The 19,315-nt window shown below is 42.0% G+C and overlaps 1 protein-coding gene across 4 annotated transcripts in view; it reads left to right on the top strand.

Annotated features, from left to right (window-relative positions):
* Window positions 1-19,230, top strand: part of SGMS2 (sphingomyelin synthase 2) — an 80,064-nt gene extending 60,834 nt beyond the window's left edge. For all 4 annotated transcript variants that reach the window (XM_011221944.3, XM_034671399.1, XM_034671401.1 and 1 more), the window contains exons 3-6: window positions 3,291-3,408; window positions 8,642-8,795; window positions 12,837-13,003; window positions 14,567-19,230. In XM_011221944.3, the coding sequence (XP_011220246.1) occupies window positions 3,291-3,408; window positions 8,642-8,795; window positions 12,837-13,003; window positions 14,567-14,770 (643 nt within the window). In that variant the 3' untranslated portion in view covers window positions 14,771-19,230. The remainder of the gene's footprint in view (window positions 1-3,290; window positions 3,409-8,641; window positions 8,796-12,836; window positions 13,004-14,566) is intronic.
* Window positions 19,231-19,315: the final 85 nt, after the last annotated feature.

Raw genomic sequence — 19,315 nt, 5'->3', positions numbered from 1 at the left:
GCAGTTTGGGTTTTAGGTTTCTAAAGTAAACGTGCTGTCCAGTTTCGCTGTAGCACCACAAAGGAGCCTCAGTTCGTGGGTTCCAGTCTCCCTGTTTCGGACTAGGGCAGTCAGAGGTAGTAAAGCCACGTACTTTTGCTTTAAAGACGCTTAAAAATAGGCCATAGCTCTGGAGTGGTTATTTTTGCTTCCCTGTGAAATCTGGCTGCTAGGCCATAAAAACAAGGCCCCTCGATTCCCTTTTCATCTCACTTACCCTTCAGATGTTTTGTTCTCTACTAAGATTCTAGCAATTAAATCACTAAAATATAAGCTGGATCAAAACATTGCCCATAAACGGAGGCTTTTGAAAATGTAATGTGCACTAACTTAGTCGATACTGTTCAAAAATTCACAAATGGGATTTCTGCATTAATGCCACAAGATCATTTTTAGAAGAGAGAATTTATGCTCTACTGTTCTTTCAATTGCTTGTTGCTTTGAGAGTAGAACTCAATCTCTCTTTGCTCAAGAGTTCCCCAAATTCAAGTTTGCAGTTTTGAAAGCTTGTTCCACAAACTGAAGTCATTCCTAAACATTCTCCTTAGTGTGGGTAAGTAAAATGCCGCTATCAACGGTCTTTTACTAGAACTTTTTGCTGCCGACGTTGTTGAGTTATGGTGTGCTTTATGCCAAAAGCAAACAATAGGTTTTTGAGCTTTACTGTTTCTCTTTTTGGTGTCTACAGTTGACACTGGAACTAAGAGAGCCTACTTAGGCCAAAAGGTTTGCTTTCTCCCTTAATTTAGACCAACGTTTTATTCATATATATATGTGAAAAGAGACCTTTTCCGGGGTCTGGTAAGTAGCTGGCTTCTACCTAGAAGCACAGTCTCAATTTATTTGAATCTTCGTCTAGAGAGCTGTTATGAACTGCCCCTCCCTGAGTACCTTAGGTGTTACCATGTCAAANAAAGGGGGGGGGGGGGGCACCTAGGTGGCTCAATCAATTAAGCATCCAGCTCTTGATTTCGGCTCAGGTCATGATCCCAGGGTGATGAGATTGAGCCCCTGGTCGGGCTGCACTAGGCATGGAGCCTGTTTGAGATTCTCTCTCACCCTCTCACTCTCCCCCTTCCTTCCCCCCCCAAAAACAAACAAACAAACAAACTTGTGGTCACATAGCTGGCCACACATTTTAATGATATCTACTGTTTTGGTCACAACCCACCATCAGAAATTCATTGGGGGAAATTTAAAAAAAAAATTTTTTTTAACTTTTGAGGTAGAATTGTATCATTTTAGTAACTAGTAGAATAATTCTTATAACCTGCTTTGAACATCCTAGCTGGATGAGAAATCCTACTTGCTCTCTCTTGTTAAAGCACCTTCAAGGCTGTAGGAAAAAAATCATTAGCAGTAGTCATTCTTCTAAATAAGGTTGCAGAGTGCACATTTTACCTTCTAAGTTAATTTTCAGTTTTGAGTACAGCTGAACTCAGAATGCTGGAATGAATACACTTGACTCAGAATAATTCCTGCTTATTACTTCCCCTTGTCTAACAGCATGGAGCACTCAGTTCAACACTCTTTTTGGGTCTGAGGTTGAAGCAAAGAGTGGATTGTTTTTCACTTAACCAAATGGAGGGACTCAGCGTTGATTATCACCCATTGCTTTTCAGTGCTAGAAAAGGCAGAGTTAGTATCGCAAGCCTTTGAAAGAAATGGTCTTGCACTAGATAAATACTTTCATCTAATAGTCTATTTTTTAAAGATTTTATTTATTTGAGAGAGAAAGTGGACAAGAGCAGGGGGAGCAGCAGGGAGTCAGGGAGAAGCAGACTCCCCGCTGAGCAGGGAACCTGACACGGGGCTCCATCCCAGGACCCCGGGATCATGACCTGAGCCAAAGGCAGACACTTAAGTGACTGAACCACCCAGGCGCCCCTCATTTAATAATCTAGGTAGTTTTCTACTCTATATTTTGACCCCAGAAACTCTGGAATATTCTTAAAATAGCTACTGGAAACAGGCAACTAAAATTATATTCGTACATAGTTCTGTAAATTAGAAGTCCCAGCAGTTACCTGAATTAGACTTTGATCCACGTCAGACCACAGTCTTGGAGAAAGCTAAAAATATGCCACATGCCTGAAACTGCCTAGTTTTCCAGAAGTCTTTGATGGGTATTAGTTTTGAAAGTTTGAGAGCTCTGAAATGACAGACCTATAGGAATATAGTTTATGTGCTAGGGAAGTTAACTAGCAATTCTAGGGGCTTTATGGGCTCCCCCATCTCTGACTCCCCAGAGCCCAGAGTTTATAGACCCACCCCTAATTACACAGCTGAAAACGAGTTGTCATCTTCGCTGGACATAAGGAGAGTCAGAACCCTTGAAACCCAGTCAGACACCCATGAGGCAGTGGTGCAAACAGGCAGAGCCTTTCCCATCAGAGGACAGTGTGCACCAAGTCAAACCACTGGAAACCGCTGCCTTGGAGTGAGGACTCAGGGGTATAGGACAGGTACTAATGTTAGTCCAGACCACGGTCTCCACCAAAAGATAGAAAGTATAAAAGTGCTTGTGGGATTTGTTTTGTTTTGTTTTGCTTTTTTGGATCAAGGTTGAATAAAATAAGGGTAAACTAATCAGGTTAATGCTTCACCGTTAAATGTGCATAAAGGCATAAGGGTACTTTGGACGTTTTCAAAATCTAGTTCTCTGAAAATCTGTATAGTCATAGACAAAATAGTTCATGCCCAAGTTCAGCCCATACTTTTGGACGGTCTCCAAATAAACCTTGCTTATGTAACTCAGGTTAAATTAGTTGCCCCATTTCCCTATGTGTCCAATTATGTAATATCACCTTAGCTCATTAGTTAATTCCTCTGTGACTGTGGCTCGTTTAAACCTTTGATATGTTCTCAAGAGAAGGTTTTATTAATGCAGTGCGTTGACTGGAAACAGAGCAGTTCATTGAATTCTCCGGCAGAGAGTACCTATTTTTAGGAGAGGTTGTTGTCTAGAACCCTTAGTCTGCTATAACTTCCCCACCCCCCACAGACATTCCTTTTGGGTCCTAACCCACCTGAGTTTACTGCAATAGCTGAACCTTCATTTCTGGAATGTAGGGGGTGGGCCGTTCACATAGAAGCCGGTGTGTGAGCTGTGAAACTGTGGTCGGTTAATGCCACTCTGTATTAATTACTCTTTTTTTCTGCTAAATGTTGGTTTTACATTGCATGAGGAGCAGGAACAATGAGTCAACTTGTTTCCGAAAATGAGAGACCTATCCCTGTTTTTCCTTTAGGTCAATAGTGGGACGCAGATTCTTTTTTATCATTGGAACTTTATACCTGTACCGCTGTATTACAATGTATGTCACTACTCTCCCGGTGCCTGGAATGCATTTCCAGTGTGCCCCAAAGGTAAGCATCTCTGAGTGAGCGTGTAGAGGGGATGGAGAAAACACTCGAGAACACCTGCTCACTGCATGGCAAGTTCTTTGCACACTTCCCTAGCTGTTGACTGCAGTCCGCTATACTTTTTGTTTCTCTTTGGATTTGGAGGGAAGACACTCCAATATGTTCATAAAATGTGTATCTTTGTGCCTCAGAAATTCATTTTCTGCTACTAAAAGTTACAGCGGGGTGTTCAGCTCAGCTTTTTTTGCCTTCTCATGTACTCATTCATGCGTTCATTCATTCTACAAGTGTTAAAGCTATTGTTAATGTGCCAGGCCAGGCACTGTAGCCACAGCAACGACCAAAGCAAAGTTCTTCTTCTTCGAGAGTTTCTATTCTATTGAGGGATGATGAGCGAAAACTAAATGCATCACTTGTAACAGGATGATAAGTCAGGTCACTACCAGATGGAGAACAGAAAAGCTAAGTGAGGGTAATGGGGACACCGAGGGTAGGTGCAACTTCGGAGAGAGATCAGAAAGGCTTCTGTAGTAAGAAAGCCCTGGGATGAGATACAGGGTGAGCAAGTGAGCCCTGGGGATGGGCGGAGCCCCAGGCCAAGGAAGCAGCTTAGTGACAGTGGACTGAAGGGATGGCAGGAGGCCCATGTGGCTGAGTAGAGGTGGGAAGGGTGGAGGTGGCACAGGCCGTGGGCCCCCCAGGCCCCCTGTGGCCCCCTGGAGTGAGGAGAAGTCATTCAATTCAGGATGCATTTTGAAGGGAAGGCCAACAGGATGTGCTGATAAGTTGGATGTGAGCGTAAGAGAAAGAAGCCAAGGATGACCCCAAAGTTTTTAGCAAATGGAAAGACAGAGTAGCCTTTTGCGGGGATATGTTGTGGGAATGAATACTGAAACTCTCTGAAGCAGGATTTATAGCCTCTCCAGGTAGAGTCATTTCTTGAGAGAGCTGTTCATCATCTTCGACCCCAATATGCCCTCGTTTATTAAAAAAAAAAAAAAGGAAACTTACAAATCATGTGCTTTCTGGACAAGGGAATGAAGTCTAGCATCATATTTTACTGAACACAAAGCAGATGTCCAAGGTGGAAGGAAAAATAGAGTAGTTCTAAGGAAGTCAGCAGTCTCCCTCACCAAATATAGGTGTGGTTTGGAGATGCTATAATTTTCCAAAGCCATCAAAGCAGAAAGTATCTCTAATTAAAACAGTGTACATATTGAATTTAAACATTGGCCGATTTTTAGTGAAACTAATTTAAGGCATGGGAGAAGTTCAGAAACGTAATAAACACTTCTCAGGGGTTATTGCTATGTGTTAAATGAAGAAGTAGGCACAGAAAAGAAGGCAAGCCCATCCCGGTAATGGATGAGGTTTGCAGAGATGAATTGCTATGATTACAGAAAGAAAGTAAATTAAAGATCATCCTCCCTGAAAGAGTTGCGATTTTCAGAAGCCACATCAGTAAACGTGGCCCTGGCTAACCAGGCTACACATACTCACAGTGGGAGCTCTGGGAGCATCCTGACTAATGAGCCCCCATGGTCAGTTGTCAGGACGTCTTCCTGCCGCATAAGCGGGCCAGCTGTGGGTGCCTGAGTAAGGGTTCGGTGAAACACACACACAAATCACTTTGCCTGGAGGCGATGTGGTGTCACAGATGGGAGTCAGAATTGTGCTCTATGTGTGGTCCAGCCACGGGCTTTGAGTGCTCCTCAGATTTTTACGGTTGCGAGGCTATTAGGTTATCTACCTGCCTCCTCCGTTCCGGCTCGCTAGAATGCCCTCCGAGGCTGTGAGTGATGCCGCGACCGTGTGTCCTGAAGCCACTGTCTGTGGGAGGGTGTCATAGTCCTTCTGCCTAATACAGCTCTTTCCTCAGTGGAGACAGGCCCCACCCGTGATCTCACAAGATCGGGGAAACCCTTGGCTTTTGCTCTCCCAGCTGCCTTCTCCCCTGTCTAGTCCTGGGGCTCACTTTCAGTCTTTTGCTTACAATTCGCTTCAGCCCACCAGTCCGAGTTTTGGGTTGCAGTCACAAAATCTGTGTTCGGAGAAGTGTGTTGAAATAAATTTTGGCCCTGCTATTAGGGCTTGCATGAAATGATTGAGCTTTCCAAACCCATGTTGCCACGTGCAAGAATGTTGGGCTGGGATAGCTCTAGTCCCTTCCCTGAGAAAGCTTTCCTGGGCTTGGGTGCCCAGAGGACTTTTCTTCTGAACTGAAGGGACAGTGTGCAGGGTGAGTTTTCTGGCCAGGCAGCAGCCGGGTTGGACTGTCTTGTACTTGTGGAAGGTGGCATGCGGAGGTGACAGCCCCAGGAGCCCTTAACAGCGCGGAGCACCTGTCCGCTCTGGTGCTTGTGATCGAGGCCTCTCCTCCTAGTCGGCTACATCTTCCATTCTGTACCCAGTCATGGCATGGAATGGTGTCTGAAAAATGAGGAAATTAGTAGGAAATAGAGTCTTAATTGGTGAGTAATGGGGGTCCCAGTAAACCAAAACAGAATTAGAAACAAAACAGAACATTAATCCCAACTCTCACCATTGGCCTCCCCCACTCTCCCCCATCTTCTTTCTACCCTCCTTTTTCTCCCCCTTCCTTGAGGTGCTAGTTAGCATTTATACTGAGCATGAATTGACATCTAGGATAGATAGCAATGAGAGGATCGAGGAATTAAGAACTGAGAAAAGACCGAGCAAGAAGCAAGCGTGCTTCCTCTGTTCTGTAAAGGCATAATGAATCCAGGGCTTTTAGAAATCTCCATTTGCCCTTGCTGCTGAAAGGAAGAGGGGAGAAGACAAGTGTGACAATAGTTCAGCTCTTGGTCTGCTTAGACCTTTGGGTCCATCTAATCCCGGGTGAAGGGACTGATGGCTTTAAGTGTTTCTGCCCTTAGAAAATTAGAGTATTGAGTTGGGATGGGTGAGCAGATAAAAAATATATATTAGGGTTTTGAAGTGAGGAATAATGTATCCTTTTAACCTGGAAACCCAGTGGTTGGGCAGCATATGTACTTACTAATTTGAGCTCAGTGTTAACAGTTGTTCGTACCAACTACGCGGTAGGAAGTTCCTGCGGGGCTGTGATTGATCTGATAAAGCACAGCTAAGGTCTGTCTTCCACATCAAGGGCACATCGCGTTATTCCATGCAGTTCTCAGTACACCTCTCCTGGGCTGCCCCTCAAGTGAGTCCTGCAACGGTCAGCGGGGCTTCCCCTTCCTTAGGTGCGGATTCTGTGCTGCCTTCTAGATCCTATCTTTTCGAGGCAGGATCACCTGTTACTTGGCATGTTGGTGTAAGGACTATCGAGTCTTTTTTTTTTTTTTCAAAGATTTTATTTATTCATTTGAGAGAGAAGGAGCCAGAGCGGAGGGGAAAGGCAGAGGGAGAAGCAGACTCTTCACTGAGCAGGGAGTCCGATATGGGGCTCGATCCCAAGACCCTGAGATCATGACCTGAGCCGAAGGCAGACGCTTAACTGACTGAGCCACCCAGGCTCCACAAAGACTATCAAGTCTTGATAAAATATCTATGTTCTGGCTTTGCCACCTGGGTTCACCCCAAGCAAACTTCTGAAGAAAGTTATTTCTTACCTTTCCCTCTCATCCTGGTTTACACTGTTTTCTCTTGCAGAGCTTTGTTCTCAATTACCAACCAGTCATGGTGTGTTTGCACTTTTTATATGGGTCATCGGAATACCAGAAAGCTTTCTAGATCCATATGAATTTTTTTTTAATCAGGAAGATTCCAGGCTCCCCAGTAGTGATGTTTTAGGCAAGGAGTCCTGCCCCGATTCCTACTGTACTGGACAGGACGGTTTTCCACTTGCTTTGGAGGCTGAGTTTCTCTACTCCCAGACCCTCCTTCCATCTACCTGTACTCATCCTCCCCTCCTTCACCCCCTTGCATCCACTTGGGCAGTATACTACCTGTCTTCTCCACCTGTTTAACCACCATCATGGCTGGACTGCGCTTGCTTCAGGGGCCAGTTGCCCAGAAGGATCATTATTGAGTATAAAAGGCAGCATGTTCTAGAACTGGCCCCCAGGTCCCAAATGACTAGTCGTTAGTGGTCTTTCAGTATTTTTCTTCTCATGTGTACTATTCCCTGAATATATTTCTGAGGATCATTCTTTGATTTTCTAAGCCTGTTCACCTGATACTAGATTGATCTGAAACCCTCTCTGGCTCCCGAGCATTTCCGTATTCCAATTTTCCGTGCCTACCATTTTGACCCACTCAGTCTACTACTCCTTCCTATTTGCTTCAGTTTTAATGGGATGTAAACTTTTGACTATTGGGTCAAACTCCTGTCCTAGCCCATCATTGTTTCCTGTGTCTCCATGGTGGCTTCTAGGGGCTTCGACACCATTGTCCAAGGGAGACCCTCTGCAACAGCACACAGATTATTTCCTTGGAGGATGTTTTTCTTTCTTTCTTTCTTTTTTTTTTTAAAGATTTTATCTATTTGACAGAGATAGAGACAGCCAGTGAGAGAGGGAACACAAGCAGGGGGAGTGGGAGAGGAAGAAGCAGGCTCATAGCGGAGGAGCCTGATGTGGGGCTCGATCCCATAACGCCGGGATCACGCCCTGAGCTGAAGGCAGACGGTTAACCGCTGCGCCACCCAGGCACCCCATGGAGGATGTTTTTCTTGATCAAAGCTACTCAGTTTTAAAGCTGCCAACACATCTCTGATCCATTGCAAACCTATTTAAATTATGTAATGTGTTGCAGCTCCACTCCTTAACTGTAAATGTCTGGATCAGATGTTAAGGCAGCTCCATGCACACTTTAGGCTACCCACTTAACACAAGGTCCCCGAATACACTTTAGAATATTAGTAATGTGGTATTCAGCTGAATCAAATATTAACCATCCAAAACCCTAACTTCCCCCTACAAGGAGGAGAGAAAGTAGCTTTGATCTTTTTAGTGCATAGCTGTGGTGAAGTCATTGGTTATTAATATTTTTAAAATCTTTGCCCAAGGACACACCACCACCAAAACATATTATTAGTAACACACTGAATAATTTAAAACATGTCACTAAAACTCTCCAGTACAACGAATAAAACCCAATTTGAGGAGCTGACCCCCTTTGCTTCTTTTTTACTTTTTAAGTTAAAAAGAAAAAAGCACAACCTGGTAACCTTTCTAAGTATCACACAAATTAGGCTGAAGTGTGATTTTTATCGGCTGGTAGATTTTCTTCCTGATCTTGTGTCTTTCAGCTCAACGGAGACTCTCAGGCAAAAATACAACGGATTCTACGACTGATTTCTGGTGGTGGATTGTCCATAACTGGGTCCCATATCTTGTGTGGAGACTTCCTCTTCAGCGGTCACACCGTTGTGCTGACACTGACTTATTTGTTCATCAAAGAATGTGAGTACTAACTCCTTCCCCCTCTGTTGATTACTGTAGTGGGAGGGACCCCAAAGCCCAGAAACTGATGGGAACCCTTATTCTATTGGGATTGATAACTGTGAAAGAGACAGGTGTCCACCTGTGTGTGTCTCTGTGTGTGTGTGTGTCTGTGTGTGTGTGTGTGTGTGTGTGTATTTAAATCATTTCAACTAGTCCTATGTGATTTGGACACTGGAGGCTTCAAACTTGACCCTGGATTCTCTAACATTTAACATGCCTCCACAATGTCTCCCTCCTCTTCTCAAGGTATGAAAAGCTATTTTAGTGTTGCAACTAAGATGAGCACGGTGTTAAGTTTATTGCAAACAGAATCAGTGCACTGGAAAGCCGAATGTAAGCGGCTTGCGAGTGAATCTTCGATTGTATGGAACTTCCATCCCATCATTCCAAAGAATTTAATGTTTTCCCCCTTTTTTAGATGTTTTCTTGTCCTGTTCCAATTTCACCATTTTCCAGCCGACTTCTATGATTTAATAGGCATCTTCGAGGACCATTTTGCCAGTATTGATCATTTCTTTGTACACAACAACATGGAGGCAAGAATGTGAAGAATCTTTCCGTATTTATACACTTAATTCCCATTATACAAAATCCTTGTGTATCCTGTCAGCTTTCAAGGCCAGTGTAATGTCTCCTTTGTCATGGGGTCCGTATACTTAGGGTACAGAGAGTAGCATGTTAGTGTCCAGCCTTCATCGTACCTCACTTCTTTACGGTGGAGGGCGTTCTGGACCTTTCCCCTTCGTTCTGCCCTCACCCTCACACTGTGGGACGTGTGATGGGAAGAAACCTGAGTCTGTTTCTGCACCAGTATCAGGGTTGTCTCCTCCTTCTACCCCTTATTGTCAGTCACTTATTGGTTCTAGTACCTACTTATTGGTTCTGGTGAGCCAATAGAGTGATCCGTGTGCTCTATGGTTCTCACTCTAACTTCTGTTGGAAGAGTTCCACCTGTGTGTGAGATGGATTATCTCCCAGGCCAGAGGTGCCCTTGAGGTGCAGCCGCTTCTCCCTAATGGGAAAATCATAAGAAACTTAGAGAAGAAGATGTGGACGAGGGTGGGGAGGAGTTGCGTGTTGGAGCAAAGCCATGGTGGGTTCAGGATAGTGAAGAGAAGCACCCCAGGAAACTGAAGGTCAATTTTATAAAATAACCAAAGACCAAGTGATGTTAACAGCAATAGCAAAGAGACCCAATACTCTGTGTCAGGCACTATTCTAAGCCCTTGATGCAAAAATAACTCATTTCATCCTGCAGCCACCCCATGAGAGAAGCACTGTTTTCCCCATTTTTCAGAGAGGAAACTTAAACATAGAGAGAATGACTTCCCACGGTCCCCGATTTGGCAGTTGGAAGACGGGGTATTCGAACTCAAGCAGGCTGACTCCCGAGGTTATGCTATTAATTTCTTGGCTCTGTTTAGAATATTTGGGAACCCAAGTTGTCTGATCTTATAAAATTGCTAAGGAACAGTCTGGGTCTCTTGCTCATTATTGTTCTTTCTTTTACTTCAGAGCAATAGCAAGGCAACTTGTGATTATTTTTATGCTTTAATGAAGGCTCTGCAGTACGTGGAGAGATTTTCTTCCCATGCCATGATTTTGGCTTGAGGTTTTTAAGACTATAAGTTTACATACAGCGGTGAAAGAATTATATTCTGCTTTTTCTCATTTTTGGTGAGAAACGAAATGGCAAATCTGTAATGCTTAATACAAGCTCAGCTCTAGAGTCGGTTCTGTACATAAACAGAGCATTCCATGTTTGTGCTCGTTTCCTGTGCAATTAGGAAAAACCATCACCTTCTAAATGATAACCGTGTGTTATTGTTCTGAGTAAGCAGTGGTTCCAGTGGTCTCTTTGAGCAGTCTGCTTCTAGAATTAGATGCATCTTTCCTATATTTTTTGTTTCCTGCCTTTTGATCTGTTTGGTCTCTTTCCTTGTTTGCTCGGTTGTCGTGAATAGATTTGAATGTCGTCAAGAGAACAGAGGAAAACATGGGACCAGGAACGTTTCGTGGGCTTTACACAGAGGGGCTTTACACAGTCGTGCAAATATTATCACTGGGGCCTAGGTTCCTTATAAAATTAGCCTGAAGAAGTCAGCCTAGCAGTTAGAACCAAACGTCTTGCTAGAAGAAGGGAATTTTTCTTGCTTGCTTTTTTTTCCTTTTCTTTTCTTTCCTTTCCTTTTCTTTTTTTTTTTTTCTTACCTTGCTACCACAGAAGGTCTATTGTCTGTATGATTATTGAATGACAACTAGGGCTAGGATCCCACACAGACAAGTGGAGTGGATTAATATTTGTATCATCATCTTTTAGCTCGATATTATCCCTATGGTAGAATGGGAAAGTAGGAAACGGTTACCATTTTCCCATTTCTACTTCAAAATAATTTATATTAAATCTTTTCCTTGGGCCAGCCAGTGTTCTTAGTGAGCAGTGGTCTCAATGTGGCAGCGTAATTGGGAATACATTTTTGTGAAAGAGCAGCATTAGTATTTCCAGCCATTCCTAAGACTTCATTCCCAATTCCACAAGGAGTAAAAGGACCGTTCAGCCTGCCTCTTTACTCCTTGTCTACTTCAGCGTTGCTTCTTGTGGATAAACAAATACGAAATGGTCCTGGTTTGCCCAGTTTTAACTTCTAAGGTAATAAGCATCAGGTGACCCATCAGCGAAGGAAGCTGGGTTGGTGAGAGACTTCAGGGGAATGGCAGAGTTCTGCAGAATGCATGTTTAGTTTTACTCTCCAGATTTCTAAATGTTGGCTCAATTTTTAGTAGTCTCAGCCTAAGAGAACAGTTATGGGGCCTGGATCTGGTCACCCAGGCTGTAAAGGGTAAGGCCTCTTCCAGCTTTAGAATTCTAGGAGTCTGTCAGTTATCTGCTAGAACTCAGTGGCAGAATGAACCCACTGAGAAGGAATCTAGAGCACATTCAAAATGGGAAAGTCAGAGTTTCAAATGCAAATACAGGTCTGTTATCTTACTGTGCCACTTGGGACCAAAAGAGCAACAGCCATTTCACCAAAAAATATTGTTCCTCTGAATGATACCTGATTTGGTATCTCCTCTAACCTTCTGGAATGGATGCTCTTGCTCTTCCACCATGGTTCTGTACGCAGAACTAAACATCACTGTGAAGGTAAACACAGGTAAAGAGGCAGTAAATTTGTTTGTGAGATTATTAACCTCGTGAGCTAATAAAGCTTTAAAATAGAAAAAAAAAAACAGCTATTAAAGAGAAAGACAGGCAACAGCTATCGCATCTCTACCTGTGTCATTAGCACCTGTGTGGGCAGGCTGTGGGGCGTACCATCCTGTTTCACCTGAGGCGTGCTCTGGTTCTCTCTCACAGCCGATCCATATGATGACCTTCTTAGTGGACTCGCTAGGAAGGCTAAAATCCACATGTGAATGAGCCAGGATCCTAAGCTTTATATAGGGAGCGTTTATAGTTGCTATTAGCAGTAACAGTATAAAACTGCTGAGAAGCAAAATATTGCTAGCCGCAATGCCGTTTTTCTCCCCCTGGAGAAATCAGAGTGAGTTTATGTAAGACCTGAAATGACTCTTGCTTTCTTATTTCCCCCCCACATTTTCCTTGACAACTACCCTTTTGACCCCTACTGCTTTTCTTTCCCGTGGGATCCCTTCTGTGAGCCAGTATGAGCCAATTCCAGCCAACCTAATAAACAATTCTGTTCTCTTCCTTGTTGAATGGCTTAGCAGTGGGCAAGGTCTAGAATGTCTAGAGAATGACTGTTCCCCATTGAGTGCCTCTGAGACCTGCTACCACAGGTCCGCCCCCCCCCAGGCTCCCTTCCTACCTGAGCAAATCCTGGGCAGCTGACGGTGACTCATTGGGGGTTAATCTGTTTTCTTCTTCTGGTGACTTCCTGATCTTAGATTATTCTACTTGAGGTCATTAGTGTAGACTGTAATCGTTAAATTCGTCTCTGGGCATCTTATTAACTCTCTACGTTTTCTGCTGTCTAGACTCGCCCCGCCACTTCTGGTGGTACCATTTAATCTGCTGGCTGCTGAGTGCCGCCGGGATCATCTGCATTCTCGTAGCGCACGAACACTATACCGTCGACGTGATCATCGCTTATTATATTACAACACGGCTGTTTTGGTGGTACCACTCAATGGCCAATGAAAAGGTGAGAGCAGTGAAGTCATCCCTGGATAATTTCTTTTCTTTCAGCGCAGTGGCCCTTTTCTCATACAGCGGGGTTTCAGAGAGCTTTCAGTGGTCCGTGGGAATGACCACTGTCGCCACTCACGGGTATGGTCCGGGGCAGTTCACTGAGACCTGTGCCCGTGACTGCCTCTTCAACTAAATCATGTCACAAATGCAAATGACATTTAAGGACAAAAGTGCTGTGTAATTATAGAGCACGGTGTTTTCCTGATTTGACTACTCAGTACCAGAACTGAAGACGTATAAACGCCAGCTTAAAATACGAGAACCTTCCCTATAGAAGCATTGTGGTGCAGCTCGGGAAGACATGCTCCCTGCCCTCAAAGAACCTAATTTTGAGGAAAGGACGGCAGTTATTTTTAAACTTCAAGCAAAATAAGCAGTCCGCGGGTTCCTGGGTTTGGTACATCTTTTGGTGATACCGCGCTCTCTGGCTTCCCTTCTTATACTTCCTTGTTTGTTACTGCTGCCTTCTGTCCCCAGATGACCTCTTCTTTACTCCTGCTGCTCATGTTGAAAGAGCTAACTCAAAGGCCACGTCTTCTGGGAAGGCTTCCTAGCTCTTGCTCCCTTCTTGTCATCCCAAGATGGGATGATTCCTCCCCTTCTCTGTGTTTTCCTGGTCTAGGTGTGTGTGCCTGGTGTCAGAGGGAGCCCGTGTAGCATGATTTCTCTGTGGGTAGGCTTGCCATATTGTCCGATGCATATAATTTGTGAGCAAATGTCATTCCCAAAGGGTCTAAATCCAACTCTCATTTGGTGGTACCCACTGAAAGATGCCCTTTCTATGGGTTATTTCGTGTCTATATCTTCCCGTCCCATTTTGTATACTCCCATTCCACCTGCTTTCCTTCTTATACTTCCATCTGGATATCTCCTGACACCACCATCAAACCAAAATCTTCACCTTTCACCTTAAATCTGTTCCACACCGTGAGCTTGCCTTTCACTCTTCCATCTTCCTCGGCCTAGACCCACCTGCTAACACATCCTGAGACCTGTTCCTGCTGGCCAACTGTCACATCCATTCCTGTGTCTCTTACTGGGATTTCAGGTGGAAGAGTTTGTGTGAGCTAGAAACGGGGGAAAGGGCCTGGGACCAGAAACATGTCAGAATCAGGGAAAAGGCACAAAGACAATTACTGCCAGGATGCCTGGGTGGCTCAGTCGGTTAGGCATCTGCCTTCGGCTCAGGTCATGATCCCAGGGTCCTGGGATTGAGTCCCACATGGGGCTCCTCGTTCAGCGGGGAGCCTGCTTCTCCCTCTGCCTGCCGCTCCCCCTGCTTGTGCTCTCTCTCTCTCTGACAAATAAATAAATAAAATCTTTTAAAAAAACAAAACAAAGACAATTATTGCCTTGTGATCCTGATTCTGCTGCTTTCTCTGTTATGGTACAATGAGTGACAATTTAAGAAAAAAAAATAGGATGCAAATCATGAAAAATAGGTCTCATTTTCCTTTTTTTTTTTTTTTTTTNTTTTTCTTTTTTTTTTTTTTTTTTTTTTTTTTACTTTTTACAGAACTTGAAGGTCTCTTCACAGACTAATTTCTTGTCTCGAGCATGGTGGTTCCCCATCTTTTATTTTTTCGAGAAAAATGTACAAGGCTCAATTCCTTGCTGCTTCTCTTGGCCACTCTCCTGGCCCCCTGGCTGCTTTAAATCTTCATGCAAAAAGTATTCACGGGTTCAGAAGATCGGTGAAGATAATGAGAAATCTACCTGAGAAGCAAAACAAAGGCATCAGCTCTTACACCAAAACAGTTAACGCTGTAACCAAAGGTATAGTTGTGGGTTTTTATTTTAGAAGAACTGACTGGTAAATGAAGAAATGGACCAAATTTCATGTAAGTGATTAGAAAGATGAATGAAGTATTACCCTTTGACTGGTTTTTTATTCATCTTGAGAAAGGTATATTCTCCTGCAGCTCTTCATTCATTGGTGACAAGCCCCCAAACTGGGATTTTACTAATGAGCTTGTTAAAGAGGTGCCAAAGAACATACTATTCCTTCTCCTTATTCTTTCTCCACTAAAACCCTCTACAGAATTTTTTCAGGATTTTTTTTTCCTCCAAGGTCAGAAGAATTTGTTAATGTTTTAAATAAAATATCTGGATATATACAGCTACTGTGTAAATAGAATAACCTCATGTTGAGAGCGGTTTTAGCATTAGGCTGATTAATGAGGGGGAGGCCTATGGGTTGTCAGTAACCGTGAGGTGAACTTTGTTTCCACCTTGTCCTGGGGAAGGTCAGGGTCAGGTCTGGGAAGGTGCACCCGCTGCTACCGCCCACTGCACTATGTATCCCTTTTACTTTTTTTTAAGCTGATAATTTTATTAAAAAAAAAGAGGAAAGGTGATCTACTATGGAAGTATTTGACACATCTCACAGATTTTATGTGTGTGTAAACATTTCACTTCAAAGTCTCTACGACAGATACACAGGAAACATGGAGCGATTTCTGTGAAACAAGTGGTCCTCGTGTACACAGGTACACGCTCCGTGCCTGGTAGATCTGCTCCCGGTCCCCGCGGGGCAGGGAGCTGCTCCAGCACGAGCTGAAAACACACATGTATGTGAATGGACGCACGTGAGCAAGCCTGCGCTTCCCTCCCGTCCCGCCTGTGTGAGATCTGCTTTCCAGCTGCTCGTCAGAACTCAGCAATGCAGTTGGTCACGTTTCACCGAAAACTTTCTTCCTGGTTGCGTTGTACTTTATGGAAACACCAAGGCGGAGTGCAAAAGTGCAATGTATCCTTGCCTTTTAGCAAGAGACTCAGCTTCTTATAAACTGGTCTTAAGGACATTCGCCACAATTGAGTCATTTTACTTTGATCCTAAAATTACACCACGGTGCTGCACTATCATCTGCTGTTGGAACCAGTCTGTTCTAGACGGTGACAGCGACTCAGTAAAGGGGGATCACCGTTTCTAAAGTTCTTTGAGGTGATGCAAAAAGAAGATGGATTTTTAAAAATCAGATCAGATGAATGCTGTCAGAGTTGGTTAATTTGTTGAGCCTTCTAGTTACTCTAAAATGAGATTGATGATTACAGAATCATCAACACTACGTCAGAAGACAGGCCCGCGAGGTGAAAGGGGGCAGTGACATTTATATTGAAGATGAAAATTTCCCTCCACTTAGGAATGAAAAATACCCCTAAATTTGTCATTATAAACTAGTTTGCCTTGATTTGGTACACAAAATTGACCTTCAGATTGCTTGAGAGAAGCACAATACAAATCTTTTCAGAAGGGTCATTATTTTTGGTGCTAAAACTCTGTGTCTGTATTCAGGATGGCTCTTTCTCTGAGTAATACAAGAATCACTAAAGGAAAGGTAGTTGAATTCAAAGGCAGGAAAAAAGACACTCTTCATCCAGTTATTTAAAACAAGAATGGAAATCCAGAATATCCTTGGCAGACTTTGAAATGCAAGGAGTTTTCTGGTATTTGTTATTAAATAAACCAATAAGAAATAGATCTATAGCTTACTGGATGTGCTTAAGCCAGAATTCTGTCTTTTATTTGCTAAATATTGACACTTGTGATATTTAAGGTGTCGTGCTTGCAAACACTGAGTTTCAATTCCTGCTGTCTGATTATTAGGAAAAAGCATCTGACACTGAAGGCTGGGTTTTGTGCTCCTGACGTTGGTATATTCCTTGAGCATCTAATTCATAACCGGATAGACCTGAGAGCCTTATTCAGCAGTGTCTTGGATAACCTAATTTTTTGCAACTTAAATAAGGAAAAGTATTTAAGATTTAAAAATCATGGTGTGTTGATTGTTAGAGACCCTTGAAACAGTAACTTGCATTTTAGTCAAGTGATGCAGTTTTTTTAAAAAAAATACCATCACCTTTTAAAGAACTTTAAAAACCTCTCTGACCTCATGTGCGAAGACACTATTATTGCTCACGTGTTCCTTACATGTATGTGTCACAGGTGTCTGATAGACACCGAGGAAGCATGTGATTTGAAAAGAAGGAGGGGAAAACACCAAAGTTTCAAGATGGGAAAATAAAAGAAATAGAGAAACTCATTTACATTTAGCAAAGCAAACTTGAGGCCTAACCTACCATGCCCCTTTGGGATAGAAAACTTAAACAATTATGATCTTGCCTTTGAAACCGTGAATTTTGGGAGCTCCTTTTCCTTGCCAATTACGATATGAGATCTTATCCATTATCCTTGTTTTTGTGAACCAGTGCTCCCGTTTGAAGCTTTTCTTGGAATTTAGTCCTTCTGTGCAATATCTATAACATAGGATTCCCATAAATTATGGCATATTTTTTTCTAAATTCTTTCAAATGGAGATGGGTTCCTCTCAGATTCTATTTTTTGAGCTCCTCCACAGCTCTGAAAATAAAGCATTGCTCCTGATTCTGCCCAGAGTGATTTTAAATTTGTTACTTAATTTACTGGCATCTTGGGAAACAAGTTGTGCTGAGGAAAGAAGGCTGTTTTGAGCAAGCCCAAGCCCCGGTCTGGTGTAATGAGGACCATGAGTAAGGTTCCTTGCTGTATAGCAGTGCCCCCTAGTGGAAATATGTACTATGACTTGGAACTCAAACTTGCCACTTTTTTAAGTGTATTTTCAAGTTTTTAAAAGGCGTTGGTCTGGTGATTGTTTGTTTGTTTGTTGTTTGTTCATTCGTTTGTTTTTTGCCAATAATCTGAAAGCATCATGCAAAAGGGATTATCTTAAAGGTCTTTTAAACCTTTCCCAAAGGGAAAATGTGCTTAGATCCCAGGGTGTTGCAATTCTAATCCTTTGTCCATTCGATCAAAGAAAATTTGCAGACCATTTTACCTCTCATTATCACAATCATTAATGTCTCCCTTTATAACTACCCATACTTTGTTTACTTTGAAACACCAGGTTGGCAGTCTTTCTTATTTTATGTTTGTATTTTTTTTTACATGCTAGAGCTCATGCAGTTTCTTTTTTAATTAAAAGTTCATATCTTGTTTCTTCAATATTTTAAGCATTTCCTTTTTATTTGTTTGTCGTTTTTGTTTTGCACTGTAAAACTGTTTAAGAATTTAAGCCGGTCTTAACATACTCACTTGTGTACTGCAAGGAAGTGTGAGAAGGAATTTCTTGATAAATGAGTTTACAAGTTTTAAATTGAGCATATTATAAGTAATATGCCATGTGTTGAAGGCTTTTCTCTTTGTATGTATAAAGATTTCTGGTATTTTTTTAAATGTCATTGTGTTGCAATAATTTAACTCCTTTGAATAACTTGCTAAAAATATTTCTTCTATTAAGAAGTGCTCTTGACTTCAATACCTAAACACTGAAAATCATGTCAAAGGTACCCAAAGATAAGTTTTTATACAGATACACACCTTATAAGTTCTGATTTATTTTATTATTAATCTAACTATGCTGTGTTCTAAAGGAATCATGAATGAGAATAGTTCTTTATTATGGAATTATTTTAAACTGTCCTTTAAAAGAAAAAAAAAGAAGAAACTGTAAACATAAGCTAATCTAGTCGCCAAGTTGGAATTCATTATTTAATTTACCTCCTATGCAATGATTAATGCTGCAAAATGTATGGTTATGTTACAGTATATTCATAAAAGAAATATCATTACAAGGTGTGAGAAGTAGCCAGTTGCATTCTTTCAGAAATTTACTGTACTGTTTCAATGTGTTAAGTGCCTTGTTGTAAAGTAAAATTTTAAGTCTAGAATTCATTATTTTCCTGACATATTTTTCATTATAATATATACTGTATGCTATTGTAATAGTTTTATTAAATGCTTCTATTTTAATCAAACATGTAAATTTCAGAAGCTCTTTTCTCCTACCCCCAGTACCTTAATCATTGGTCTATCATATGGGATTTGCGTTCAGGTTTGTTGTTATTTTTTAAAGAGGAAATTATCTTTGTTTAGAAATATTTTCCTTGATTGTGCTTTTGTGTGTGTAAAAACATTTCAGGAGGAATTTAGGAGTGGAACTATAGTTTATACTTCTAAAAATGCCATTTTACATTTACATTTTAAGTGCCTAATTGTTAAAAACTAATTTATGTTTTTACTCTAAAGAGGATATGTGTACTTGGTTTCTAATCTCTTTGGCTTTGCTTTAAAAAACAAAATAGCAAGAGCCTACACTTTGTATTCACCAATAAACCACAGTGACATCAACAGTCTTTTCAAAATTAGTATTACTGTTTCTTTCTAGTTAAAAAAGATGTTTTTTTTTAAGGTTTTAAATTTTTGTTTGGTTTTAAGTACTTATTAAAA

The sequence above is a fragment of the Ailuropoda melanoleuca genome, chromosome 11 (assembly GCF_002007445.2).
Source record: "Ailuropoda melanoleuca isolate Jingjing chromosome 11, ASM200744v2, whole genome shotgun sequence".
NCBI classification, from domain to species: domain Eukaryota; kingdom Metazoa; phylum Chordata; class Mammalia; order Carnivora; family Ursidae; genus Ailuropoda; species Ailuropoda melanoleuca.
This window is presented reverse-complemented; position numbering and strand designations above follow the sequence as displayed.